The sequence below is a fragment of the Protomyctophum parallelum genome (assembly GCF_964188405.1).
Source record: "Protomyctophum parallelum genome assembly, chromosome: 13".
NCBI classification, from domain to species: Eukaryota; Metazoa; Chordata; class Actinopteri; order Myctophiformes; family Myctophidae; genus Protomyctophum; species Protomyctophum parallelum.
The window spans coordinates 3,739,939-3,754,051 of NC_139708.1; the positions used below are offsets into that span (position 1 = coordinate 3,739,939).

General features: G+C 46.5%; 1 protein-coding gene across 1 annotated transcript in view; it reads left to right on the forward strand.

Moving 5' to 3' along the window:
- The window catches only part of adgrl1a (adhesion G protein-coupled receptor L1a), a gene marked incomplete at its 5' end in the record, with an annotated part of 105,459 nt that overhangs the window by 78,797 nt on the left and 12,549 nt on the right, over nt 1-14,113 (forward strand). The window contains 5 exon segments of the mRNA XM_083780474.1: nt 434-654; nt 981-1,047; nt 2,415-2,506; nt 3,770-3,938; nt 9,956-10,114. Of these exon segments, the coding sequence (XP_083636600.1) occupies nt 434-654; nt 981-1,047; nt 2,415-2,506; nt 3,770-3,938; nt 9,956-10,114 (708 nt within the window).

The following is a 14,113-nucleotide window of genomic DNA, read 5'->3' on the forward strand; positions in this document are numbered from 1 at the left end:
AGTACAGTATAGTACAGTACAGTACAGTACAGTCACTGGGCATAAATTATGTTTTTAAGCATTTTAGCAAATTCCACATGGACAAAAGAGCCTGCTGCTTAGGGACCAATCAGAAGGCTGACAATGGGTCAATTACCAGGACTCAACGGTCGGGGGGGGGGGGGGGGGGGGGGGTTATTAAGCCTGGTTGTGTGTCCTGAGGCTGGTGTTAAATATTTACATGTGCCCTAAGGCCAAAACGTTTTGGCATGGGAAATCCACTATTCTGTCCTTTCTGGTTTCTTCTTTTTTCCACTTACTGTACATCTTTACACCTTTCCACCTCCTCCTCCTCCTCCTCCCCGTTTTTCCTACTGTTCTATTTTCCCTCTGTGTTCTTCCTGCTCATTCTATCTCTGTCCTCTCTCTCCCTCTCTCGGGGTCTCTCTATCAGATCGCCTGTCCCATCTTTGCCGGCCTCCTGCACTTCTTCTTCCTGGCTGCCTTCTCCTGGATGTGTCTGGAGGGGGTGCAGCTCTACCTCATGCTGGTGGAGGTGTTTGAGAGCGAGTATTCCCGCAAGAAGTATTACTACCTGTGCGGCTACTGCTTCCCCGCGCTGGTGGTGGGCATCTCGGCGGCCATTGACTACCGGAGCTATGGGACCAAGAAAGCGTACGTGTGAAAGCCCGGGCCTTTTTTGCACCTGCAGATTGAGAGAGAAGCAGGATTATGCTATTCCCTCAGCAGGAAATGTAATATATGGATACGGGGCGTATAGTGTGAGCGCGGGCTCCCCGCGCCTCCCCGTGGACTGCTGGCTTTTCAGAGCACACTTAACCAAAGCCTGATGATTAGCTTCCATGAGATAATCCACCGGGACTGGGGAATACGTAGTGTGTTTGTGTGCGCGCGTGCATGTGTGAGTTTGTGCACGTGAATTCTGCGTGCATGAGTGTGTGTGTGTAACTCTCTCTCTCTCATCCTCCGTCTCGTCCTAGATGCTGGCTGAGAGTGGATAACTACTTCATCTGGAGCTTCATCGGACCCGTGTCGTTTGTCATCATGGTATTAGCGCTGCACTCAGACACTGTTATGCCTCTCAGTCACTTCACACATGGAAGTCCTGTTAATTCAGGCGTTTGTAACTCCTTATAGCCTTACTGGGTCCGTGTGGTTACATTAAGGTATACGTTCTCCGAGTTAAACGAACACTCGGGATCCTACGATGCGTGCTGCTGTGATATCTTGCTCAGTCATAGTCCCTTCCCTGCCGAGGAATAAAGCCGGATGTTTTATTTTTAAATTCATCCGGGTGAAACGGAAGTTGCTATTGGACATTACTAACCTGCCGATAGGGTTGTCCCGATGCGTTCACGTGATCGAAAGTCGAGGTCGATCACGTCATTTTCAAATGATCGGAATCGGAGAAAAAAAAGAAATCATCTGGACATCCCTAGTTTCAATATTATATCCATATCATGATATTCGACTGGATATTGTCTGTGAATTTGGATATTGTACTATTATGATATGGCATAAGTGTCATTTAAAAGTATAAATATCGGATCGAAAAAATCGGTATCGACAGATACTCAAAATCTAATTGGATCAGGAGCAAAAAAAACGTGATCGGGACATCCCTATCTGCCGATCGATACTTTACGACCGCGACCATTACAGCGGTCTATGCAGTGGCCATCTTGTTACAGTCAAATACACCAAGCCGAGCATTGCCTATAGCAACGTAGAATGCTAGTACTTTACGGTAGAAAGAAAAGAGGCTATTCTGGATTAATAATTATAAACCCCAAATTCACGCCATTCACGTCAGCGGCAGGAATCGACATTGGGAAAATTCACATGAATGGTAATAAACAAGTTAACTCATTCCGACCGGGAACCCATTTTGGTGTTTGTTGGCATCATGTTATGCTTTAGCTATTGAAAAATAGCAGATCTACAAGCTCGTATCGCGCCACCGAGTGGCGCGATACGAGCTTGTAGGTCTGCTATTTTTTGAAAAATCGAAGAACGACTGACATTTTTAGAATCTGATCTCAGGTCAGAATGGGTTAATCAGACCAGTGTGTGTCCAGTGGAAACGTCGTATGAATCTGATCTCAGGTCAGAATGGGTTAATAGTTGAAAGTTGGGCCCAGGCCGTAGCGTAACGGTCTGGGCACCGGACTGGTAATCCAGTCGCAGTGTGCCGCGGGTTCGACTCCCGGACCCGACACGGCCTTTACTGCATGTCATCCCCCCATCTCTCTCCCGTTTCCTGTCAGCCTACTGTCTGTCCCTTCAAAAATCAATAAAAGGCGTAAGCCGCAAAAAAATATATAAAAAAAAAAAAAAATAGTTGAAAGTTGGTCTCGGTAAGCGTTGTTCCCTGCAGCAGATTGACTCAGCGTGTTCCTCCTCCGTGTTCTCAGCTCAACCTGGTGTTCCTCATGATCACGCTGCACAAGATGATCCGCAACTCCTCTGCGCTCAAACCCGACTCCAGCCGCCTGGATAACATCAAGTGAGTTTGTCACACAAACACACACACACACACACACACACACACACACACACACACACACACACACACACACACACACACACGGCCAGGTATACAAGAAGCGAAATGCAATTTCATGTGAGGTGCAATCAAGTCGAGTTCACTTGTTAACTGCAGCTTGTTGGAGTCACGCCAAGAGCCACTGCAATCCCAGTGAAGCGACATCCATCATGCTCCCAACATTGATTCAGTTTCTAGGTGGTCTATAGGGAGTTAAATAGGTGTTTACCCAACCTGCGGTCTGGGCCCTACACCATAGATCACATAGCGGTGTGATTCAACCTGTTCTGTTGTACTGTTGTCCGCATGTTTCTACACCATACTGCCCGCAAACAGAATCATCGGACTTCCTGCATCCACACTTTCTCATCATCATCATTTATTTAACTCACGACCATGATCACATGGTTTGGAGCACAGATTCATAAAAGTATACAATTTACAATTTAGGCCTTTAGCAGACGCTCTTAATCCAGAGCGATTTACATTTAAGCAAGAACAAAAAGCATGGGAATACATCACATAAAAGCATTTATCATGAAACATGCGTAAGCTAAGAAGGTAACAGTATACAGTATACAATCGAAAGTATACAATACGTACATTACAGATTACACAATATACATAGACATATCGGAAGGCTTTCCCTATTTGTACGGTGGAAGAACAATAAGGTAATAATGAACAATAAGGCACGGTTAGCACTTTCAATATCAAATGACATCCTCTGTATCGCTTTAGAGTTTTGTCCCCCTCAGCCATCGCGGCATTAAACAAACTGCCCCGCCCGCCGATAGGATGCTTGTATACAGTGGGGACCTCATGTGTTTGTGTTGTCTTCGTGTTATGTTTCTCTGTGCTGTGGTGTTTTGTTGTGGGTGTTTGAACAGACCTGTGAAGATGAATATCCTCCAGGACAATAAAGACAATAAAGATTATTACTATTGCCTGTTTGGATGTAGTACAACATTTTAAACATGACTTGTTGCACAATAATCATAAACGTACTTTCATCCACCACTTTCAACCTGCCACGATGGCGTCGCTGTTTTAGAAAACGGACGATCTACAGTCTCACGACGCGACGCACACATACTGTACTGTGTACACTAAAGCAACCGTGTCTCCGAGGCTGGGAATGGGAACCACTGAGTTAATAACAACAATAACAGCCGGTGTTGGCGAACTTGAGAGGTGAAATGAAGCCGTTGTGTCTCCCCTCAGGTCGTGGGCACTGGGCGCCATCGCCCTCCTCTTCCTCCTGGGTCTGACCTGGGCCTTCGGCCTCCTCTTCATCAACGAGAACACGGTCATCATGGCCTACCTCTTCACCACCTTCAACGCCTTCCAGGGCATGTTCATCTTCATCTTCCACTGTGCTCTGCAGAAGAAGGTACAGTATACTGTATGAAGGATGGATGGATGGATAGATTTACTGGCTCGCAATGAATAACCCTAACCCTAACCCTAACCCTAACCCTAACCCTAACCCTAACCCTAACCCTAACCCTAACCCTAACCCTAACCCTAACCCGAATGAATGAATTAATTTACTGGTTCACACCAATTAATGAATATAGGGATGAAATACAAGTGAAGGGTACTGTGGTGTGATTGTGGTATGAGGGGAAAGACTACAGAGTCGAGAGGTGATGACGTCACGGGGAGCGACCGGGCGGGAGTGGGGCTCGGGATAGAGAGACAGACAGACAGGATGTTTACATGTTAAGAGAGAGTTAATAAATACTATCCACGTTAATGTACAGTCGGACTCACGCGTATGTTATTCACTAACACGACATGGTGTCAGAAGTCCTGTAGTTGATGTGGAGTGGAGAAAGTCGTTATACACGAAGCCAGAAGTAAAGAAAGTCGGGGAGTGAAGGAAGTTATGATTGCCGGGGACGGAGGCGCGGCCGGCGGGGCGGCGGCAGTGGCTGCACCGAGAGTCGCCGTGGGACCGTGCGCGACGTTCAATATCCAGCCACCGGATTCCTTTGACTTTTCGCGGCCGAAAGAGTGGGACAAATGGATCCGGAGATTTGAGAGATTTCGCCTGGCAAGTAACCTTGATGCAAGTTCTGAGGACAATCAAGTAAACACATTGATTTATTGCATGGGAGATGAGGCGGATGATATTCTCCGTGGGCTGACTCTGACGGACGCTCAAAGAGTCACATACCAAGGAGTGCGGGAAGGATTTCAAGGCTTCTTTGTGGTAAAGAAAAATGTGATTTATGAGCGTGCTCAGTTTAACATCAGAAACCAGAGAGAAGGGGAGAGTGTTGATTCATTTGTCACTACACTATATGCGTTGGCAGAGCATTGTAACTATGGCGTGTTGCACAATGAACTAATCAGAGACAGAATTGTTGTCGGACTGCAAGACAAGGGGCTGTCAGAACGCATGCAGTTGGACGCGGATCTAACTTTGGATAAAGCCATAAGAATGGCTCGGCAGAGTGAGGAGGTGAAACAGCAGCAGCGGTCTTTGCGAGGGGACACCACCAGACCAGAAGCAGGTGAGGCTAGATCCGTTGACAGAGTGTTCAAGAGCAACTTCAAGACTGCTAAAAACAAACCTCACTATGCTAGTAGCCAGACAAGCAGGCCAAACAGTACTCAGTACAACACAGACAAGGGTGCACAGTCACAGTGTGCTCAATGTGGGAGTTTTCCATCCCATCCAAAACGTGATTGTCCTGCTGCTGAAGTGAAATGTCATGCATGTGGGAGGAAGGGACATTTCAAACGTGCATGTAGGTCCAGACATGTGCACGAGGTTGAAGAGGATGAGGATGAGGAGGAAATCTTCCTCGGCAGCGTCACGGCAGATGGCGTCACGGCAGATGGTGACCCGTGGATGGTCAACATTGACATTCATGAGAGTAATGTGAGGTTCAAAATTGATACGGGTGCCGATGTCACAGTGTTGCCTCACACTGTGTTCCAAGACACATATGGGGACAATCCACCTATACTCAAAAAAGCAACAAGACCACTCTTGGGACCGGGAAGGAGTCCACTCGACGTGGTGGGCGTCGCCAGGCTGCTACTGAGGAGAGGTGAGAAGGAAGAGCTGGAGGATGTATACATCGCTCGTCATGTGCATACTGCCTTGCTGGGAAGATCTGTGAGCTGTAGGCTGGGGCTTGTTGCACGCCTAGACAGTGTCACTATGGAGACATTAAAGGAGAACTACCCAAAATTATGCACTGGGCTCGGAGAGGTGCGGCAGCCATATGCCATCAAGCTGAGGCCAGAGGCCGAACCGTTCTCACTAAAAACACCTAGGAGGATTCCATTGCCTCTAATGGACAGAGTCAAGCAAGAACTGTCCCGCATGGAACAACTTCAGGTTATAAGCAGAATTGAGGAGCCGACGGACTGGTGCGCTGGCATCGTGGTGGTGCCCAAGAAGACAGGTGCTGTACGCATATGTGTCGATCTCACCAAACTCAACGAGTCAGTATGTAGGGAGAAGTTCATAATGCCGTCAGTGGAGGAAACGCTGGGGATGCTGGCCGGTGCCAGGATCTTCAGTAAGCTGGATGCAAACATGGGGTTTTGGCAAATCCCCCTAACAGCAGATTCAATGAAGCTGACAACGTTCATTACACCCTTCGGGCGCTATTATTTCAGGAGACTACCTTTCGGAATTGCATCCGCCCCCGAACACTTCCAGAACCGCATGGTGACGGAGGTCACAGAAGGTCTGGAGGGCGTTGTTTGTCACATGGACGACGTCTTGGTGTGGGGCCGAACACAAGAAGAGCATGACGCTCGCCTGCATGCTACGCTGGAGAAGATACAGAAGGCAGGCATCACTTTGAACGTTGATAAGTGCGACCTGTCAAAGTCAGAAGTGACCTTTCTGGGCCACGTGATCTCTACCAGTGGCATCAGCCCAGACCCGGGCAAGACAGAAGCTGTGAGGAAAATGCAGGAGCCAACAACTGTGACCGAGTTGAGAAGTTTTCTTGGGATGCTGAATCAGCTCGGGAAGTTTGTGCCGCAGCTGGCTCAGAGAGACAAGCCTCTGCGAGATCTCCTGTCGAAAAAGAACTGCTGGGTGTGGGGCGTCGACCAGGCAAGAGCCTTTCAGGATCTAAAGGACGCACTGACGTCTACACCAGTGCTAGCCATGTACGATCCCAACAGGGAGTGCAAAGTCTCAGCAGATGCGTCGTCGTACGGATTGGGAGGAGTGCTGCTCCAAAAATGGGACGAGGACTGGAGGCCAGTAGCCTACATGTCACGGTCTCTTACACCAACGGAGCAGAGATATGCGCAAGTGGAAAAGGAGGCTTTGGGGCTGACCTGGGCCTGTGAGAGGTTCCGCAACTTCCTCATTGGAACGCATTTTCAGATGGAGACGGACCACAAGCCTCTCCTGAGTCTTCTGGGGTCTCAAGCACTGGATGCTCTACCCCCCCGGATCCAACGCTTCAGGATGCGTCTGATGCGCTACTCCTACTCTATCTCTCATGTGCCGGGGAAGCACCTGTGGACGGCTGATACGCTGTCACGAGCTCCTGTTAAGAGAGAAGGGACGTCGGCGGACAAGGAGCTGTTTGAGGATACAAATATATATGTGGATATGGTACTAGAGAACCTACCTGCGAGCACTGCTTACCTGGAAGAGCTGAGAGTGCAGCTGCGGGAGGACAGTGTGTGTGCACGAGTAATGCAACTATGTGCAGAAGGCTGGCCAGCACACAGTTTCAAGGAACCAGGACTCAAACTGTACTGGGCAGAGCAGGCGTTCCTTACAATCCAGGAGGGTGTCCTGCTGAAGGGAGACAGACTTGTCATTCCTTCGACGATGAGGAATGAAGTTCTCGCCAAATTGCACGAAGGACACCAAGGCGTGGTGAAGTGTAGACAGCGAGCGCGACAGTCAGTATGGTGGCCCGGGCTGAGCCAGCAGCTGAACGAGTTGGTTCTCAACTGCCGGACGTGCTGTAAGGAGAGACGGAACCACAGGGAGCCGCTGATGCCATCGCAGTACCCAGGCCGACCGTGGGAGAAGTTGGGAGCAGACTTGTTCATGCTCGGAAACAAGACCTATCTGCTGGTCGTGGACTACATGTCAAGATATGTGGAAATTGCTTTGCTGACCTCCACAAAATCGAACGACGTAATCCACCACCTTAAGTCAATCTTCTCGCGTCACGGGATTCCGGATCTCCTGATTTCGGATGGAGGACCTCAGTTCTCCGGGGCGGCCTTCGCGGCCTTCGCAGGGTCCTATGGGTTCCGTCATGTGACCAGTAGCCCAAGATACCCCCAAGGCAACGCTGAGGCTGAACGCGCAGTGCAGACTGTGAAGGGTCTGCTGAAGAAGGCTGATGACCCCTATATGGCCTTACTCGCTTACAGAGCTACCCCTCTCGAAAATGGGTACAGTCCAGCTCAGCTTCTTATGGGGAGGAGACTCCGCACGACGGTGCCTATCTTTCCTATCTTGCTAGAGCCTGCTCTTCCCGATCGTGAAGCTGTTGTGTTGAAAGAAGGGGTGAAGAGGACGAAGGATGCACAACGCTACAACCTGCGGCATCGTGCACAGAACCTTAACACACTCGATCCGGGACAGAACGTATGGATCAGAGACCAAAGAACTGCTGGAGCGATCATCGGTGGCCACACTACCCCACGATCGTATCTGGTGGAAGGACCTCACGGGACCATCAGACGAAACCGTCGTCATCTCATCGCCATGAGATCCTCGCCTGAGCACAGTGGCCGTGGTGTAGCAGAGCCGTTCCTGGGAGGCGTTCCAGAGCAACCTTCAGCTGAACCACCACAGCAGAGTCTTCCAGAACCGCCATCTTCTCCTACTACTAGAACCAGGTCTGGGAGAGCTGTGGTGAGACCAACTAGGTTGGACTTATAATTTTCTATACTATGGACTTTGCAGAGACTTAAAAAAAAAAAAAGGAAGTGAGAGAGAAATGTGTTTGACATTGTTATGTTTGTGTTATTGCTTTATTGTACTGTGAATGTGTTAAGTCAGTTGCAGGGCCTAAGAGTGAGGACAGCACAGTATTAGTATAGGATGGATGTTTGAGTATTGATTTTGAAGTGGATTTGTTCTGGCTAAGGCTAAATTATATGTGTGTGTTTGACTGTCTGGTTCAGGCTCAGATAGGAGCAGACCTTCCACCCACGAGGCAGAATAATCCTCAAGGTCTGTGGAATCATTGGCAGTCTACCCATTGATTCTAGAAAGGGGAGATGTGGTGTGATTGTGGTATGAGGGGAAAGACTACAGAGTCGAGAGGTGATGACGTCACGGGGAGCGACCGGGCGGGAGTGGGGCTCGGGATAGAGAGACAGACAGACAGGATGTTTACATGTTAAGAGAGAGTTAATAAATACTATCCACGTTAATGTACAGTCGGACTCACGCGTATGTTATTCACTAACACGACAGGTACAATGGTTAAAATGTATATTTCACCTTTATTATGATGGATGGATGGAAGGATGGATAAGATGTTTATTGCCACTGCATGCATCTACTTAATACAAATAGCAGCATCAACAAAAATACAGATCAACAGAGCAACATTATGCCATAAACTGTTAGTGTGTCATATAGTCAAGTCATCATAGTGGGTTATAAAAACATCCATAATACATAGCCATAAAAAACCCTGGAATATTAAAATATTTAAATAAACCACTTGCCCAATAGCCTATATTGCACTTGGCATCATAAACAAAGAGAACTGTGTGTGTGTGTGTGTGTGTGTGTGTGTGTGTGTGTGTGTGTGTGTGTGTGTGTGTGTGTGTGTGTGTGTGTGTGTGTGTGTGTGTGTGTGTGTGTCTGTGTCTGTGTCTGTGTCTGTGTCTGTGTGTGTGTGTGTGTGTGTGCGCATATGTACATGTACAGTACGTGTATTTGGAGGAGAAGGAGGTTATGAGTCCATCAATGCTGTCACACTTCTTGGAAGAAGCTGTTGTTTTCCAGTAACTTACTGTAGTCCTGACGCATATATGGAGAGAATGGGATTATGAATGTGAGTGTAAGTGGATGGATGGATGGATGGATGGATGGATGGATGGATGGATGCATAAAGTAGTTGGACAGACAGATAGGAGAACAGCTAACACAGTAACCCTGCCAGAGAGGGGGGGGGGGGGTGGATGGATGGATTGACAGACAGGCTATGATATTGATATCCAGATCGTTTCTGAGTCATGTCCTTCTGACAGGTCTGGGAATAAGAGTGCATTAAGTACAGTACATTTCACTGTAGCAGCCCGTGTAACAGCAGACGTCTGCTCTCTGCTGCCGTACCAAGAGAGAGAGAGAGAGCGGTGCAGGGCCAGCCAGGCTAAAGCGTATGTATTTATGAGTGGCTGTAAAAACCTAAAACTTGTTTTGTTTTTCCCCAACACCAGGTCCACAAGGAGTACAGTAAATGTCTCCGCCACTCCTACTGCTGCAGCCGTGCCTCTACGACCAGCTCCCACGGTTCCCTGAAGAACTCTGCCCTGCGTGCCAACAACCGCTACTACACCGGCAGCCAGGCACGCAGCCACGCAGCCGCACACAGACAGGTCAGAACAACCTCACTACTATTACACTGGCAGCCATGAGGCACGCAGCCACGCAGCCGCACACAGACAGGTCAGAGCAACCTCACTACTATTACACTGGCAGCCATGAGGCACGCCACGCAGCCGCACACAGACAGGTCAGAACAACCTCACTACTATTTCACTGGTAGCCATGAGGCACGCCACGCAGCCGCACACAGACAGGTCAGAACAACCTCACTACTATTACACCGGCAGCCATGAGGCACGCCACGCAGCCGCACACAGACAGGTCAGAACAACCTCACTACTATTACACTGGCAGCCATGAGGCACGCAGCCACGCAGCCTCACACAGACAGGTCAGAGCAACCTCACTACTATTACACTGGCAGCCATGAGGCACGCCACGCAGCCGCACACAGACAGGTCAGAACAACCTCACTACTATTACACTGGCAGCCATGAGGCACGCCACGCAGCCGCACACAGACAGGTCAGAGCAACCTCACTACTATTACACTGGCAGCCATGAGGCACGCCACGCAGCCACACACAGACAGGTCAGAACAACCTCACTACTATTACACCGGCAGCCATAAGGCACGCAGCCACGCAGCCACACACAGACAGGTCAGAACAACCTCCATACTACCAGTAAGACGCCTGGGGGGCGAGAAGAGGTCGAGGTCGAGGTGACAAACTTGAGTGTGACATGACGTGACAAAAACGCAAGGTTTCATCGTTAACAGTTTGGGTTTCGGGGCCCATGACGTAGATGTCCGTCATGGTACTTAGTACGTAATAGTACGGTCATGTGCCCGAGACGGAGATTGATTCATCTCCGTCAAATTTGTGATATCAAAACCGCTCGCATCGCTCTACAGCCTGGGAGTGCTTGTTGCGCAATCCTCGGTGTTGCACAACAGTGACACGTCATCGAAGATGTTCCCTACATGGCAGACAAGAAGACAATAACGTACATTACATTAAACAAGAAGACAATAACGTACATTACATTAAACAAGAAGACAATAACGTACATTACATTAAACAAGAAGACAATAACGTACATTACATTAAACAAGAAGACAATAACGTACATTACATTAAACAAGAAGACAATAACGTACATTACATTAAACAAGAAGACAATAACGTACATTACATTAAACAAGAAGACAATAACGTACATTACATTAAACAAGAAGACAATAACGTACATTACATTAAACAAGAAGACAATAACGTACATTACATTAAACAAGAAGACAATAACGTACATTACATTAAACAAGAAGACAATAACGTACATTACATTAAACAAGAAGACAATAACGTACATTACATTAAACAAGAAGACAATAACGTACATTACATTAAACAAGAAGACAATAACGTACATTACATTAAACAAGAAGACAATAACGTACATTACATTAAACAAGAAGACAATAACGTACATTACATTAAACAAGAAGACAATAACGTACATTACATTAAACAAGAAGACAATAACGTACATTACATTAAACAAGAAGACAATAACGTACATTACATTAAACAAGAAGACAATAACGTACATTACATTAAACAAGAAGACAATAAAGTACATTACATTACACAGGGAAAACAAAGCCTTTTCTCCAATAAAGTACATTACATTACACAGGGAAAACAAAGCCTTTTCTCCAAACAACGAGCTGCTTAACTCTTAAAATATGTACACATACTCTTGTACCTTAATTATTTTGTAATTATTTTCCGAAGCCGAAATGTTACATGATTCATGTCATAAATTAGATAGTCGAGTTGGAGCCAGTCTTAAACAACACTTTACAGTATACAGGGACTTTACAGTATACAGGGACTTTACAGTATACAGGGACTTTACAGTATAGGGACTTTACAGTATACAGGGACTTTACAGTATACAGGGACTGTACAGTATAGGGACTTTACAGTATACAGGGACTGTACAGTATAGGGACTTTACAGTATAGGGACTTTACAGTATACAGGGACTGTACAGTATACAGGGACTTTACAGTATACAGGGACTTTACAGTATAGGGACTTTACAGTATACAGGGACTTTACAGTATACAGGGACTGTACAGTATAGGGACTTTACAGTATACAGGGACTGTACAGTATAGGGACTTTACAGTATAGGGACTTTACAGTATACAGGGACTGTACAGTATACAGGGACTTTACAGTATACAGGGACTGTACAGTATAGGGACTTTACAGTATACAGGGACTTTACAGTATACAGGGACTGTACAGTATACAGGGACTGTACAGTATAGGGACTTTACAGTATACAGGGACTTTACAGTATACAGGGACTGTACAGTATACAGGGACTGTACAGTATAGGGACTTTACAGTATACAGGGACTGTACAGTATACAGGGACTTTACAGTATACAGGGACTTTACAGTATACAGGGACTTTACAGTATACAGGGACTGTACAGTATAGGGACTTTACAGTATACAGGGACTTTACAGTATACAGGGACTGTACAGTATAGGGACTTTACAGTATACAGGGACTGTACAGTATACAGGGACTGTACAGTATACAGGGACTGTACAGTATACAGGGACTTTACAGTATACAGGGACTTTACAGTATACAGGGACTTTACAGTATAGGGACTTTACAGTATAGGGACTTTACAGTATACAGGGACTTTACAGTATACAGGGACTGTACAGTATACAGGGACTTTACAGTATACAGGACTTTACAGTATACAGGGACTTTACAGTATACAGGGACTGTACAGTATACAGGGACTTTACAGTATACAGGGACTTTACAGTATACAGGGACTTTACAGTATACAGGGACTTTACAGTATACAGGGACTTTACAGTATACAGGGACTGTACAGTATACAGGGACTGTACAGTATACAGGGACTTTACAGTATACAGGGACTTTACAGTATACAGGGACTTTACAGTATACAGGGACTTTACAGTATAGGGACTTTACAGTATACAGGGACTTTACAGTATACAGGGACTTTACAGTATGCAGGGACTGTACAGTATACAGGGACTGTACAGTATACAGGGACTTTACAGTATACAGGGACTTTACAGTATACAGGGACTGTACAGTATACAGGGACTTTACAGTATACAGGGACTGTACAGTATACAGGGACTTTACAGTATACAGGGACTGTACAGTATAGGGACTTTACAGTATACAGGGACTTTACAGTATACAGGGACTTTACAGTATAGGGACTTTACAGTATACAGGGACTTTACAGTATACAGGGACTTTACAGTATGCAGGGACTGTACAGTATACAGGGACTGTACAGTATACAGGGACTTTACAGTATACAGGGACTTTACAGTATACAGGGACTGTACAGTATACAGGGACTTTACAGTATACAGGGACTTTACAGTATACAGGGACTGTACAGTATACAGGGACTTTACAGTATACAGGGACTGTACAGTATACAGGGACTTTACAGTATACAGGGACTTTACAGTATAGGGACTGTACAGTATACAGGGACTTTACAGTATAGGGACTTTACAGTATACAGGGACTTTACAGTATACAGGGACTGTACAGTATACAGGGACTTTACAGTATACAGGGACTGTACAGTATACAGGGACTGTACAGTATACAGGGACTTTACAGTATACAGGGACTTTACAGTATACAGGGACTTTACAGTATAGGGACTTTACAGTATACAGGGACTTTACAGTATACAGGGACTGTACAGTATACAGGGACTTTACAGTATACAGGGACTGTACAGTATACAGGGACTTTACAGTATACAGGGACTGTACAGTATACAGGGACTGTACAGTATACAGGGACTTTACAGTATACAGGGACTTTACAGTATACAGGGACTTTACAGTATACAGGGACTGTACAGTATAGGGACTTTACAGTATACAGGGACTTTACAGTATGCAGGGACTTTCTGAAGAGTCCATGCAGTGGCTCTGTCGATT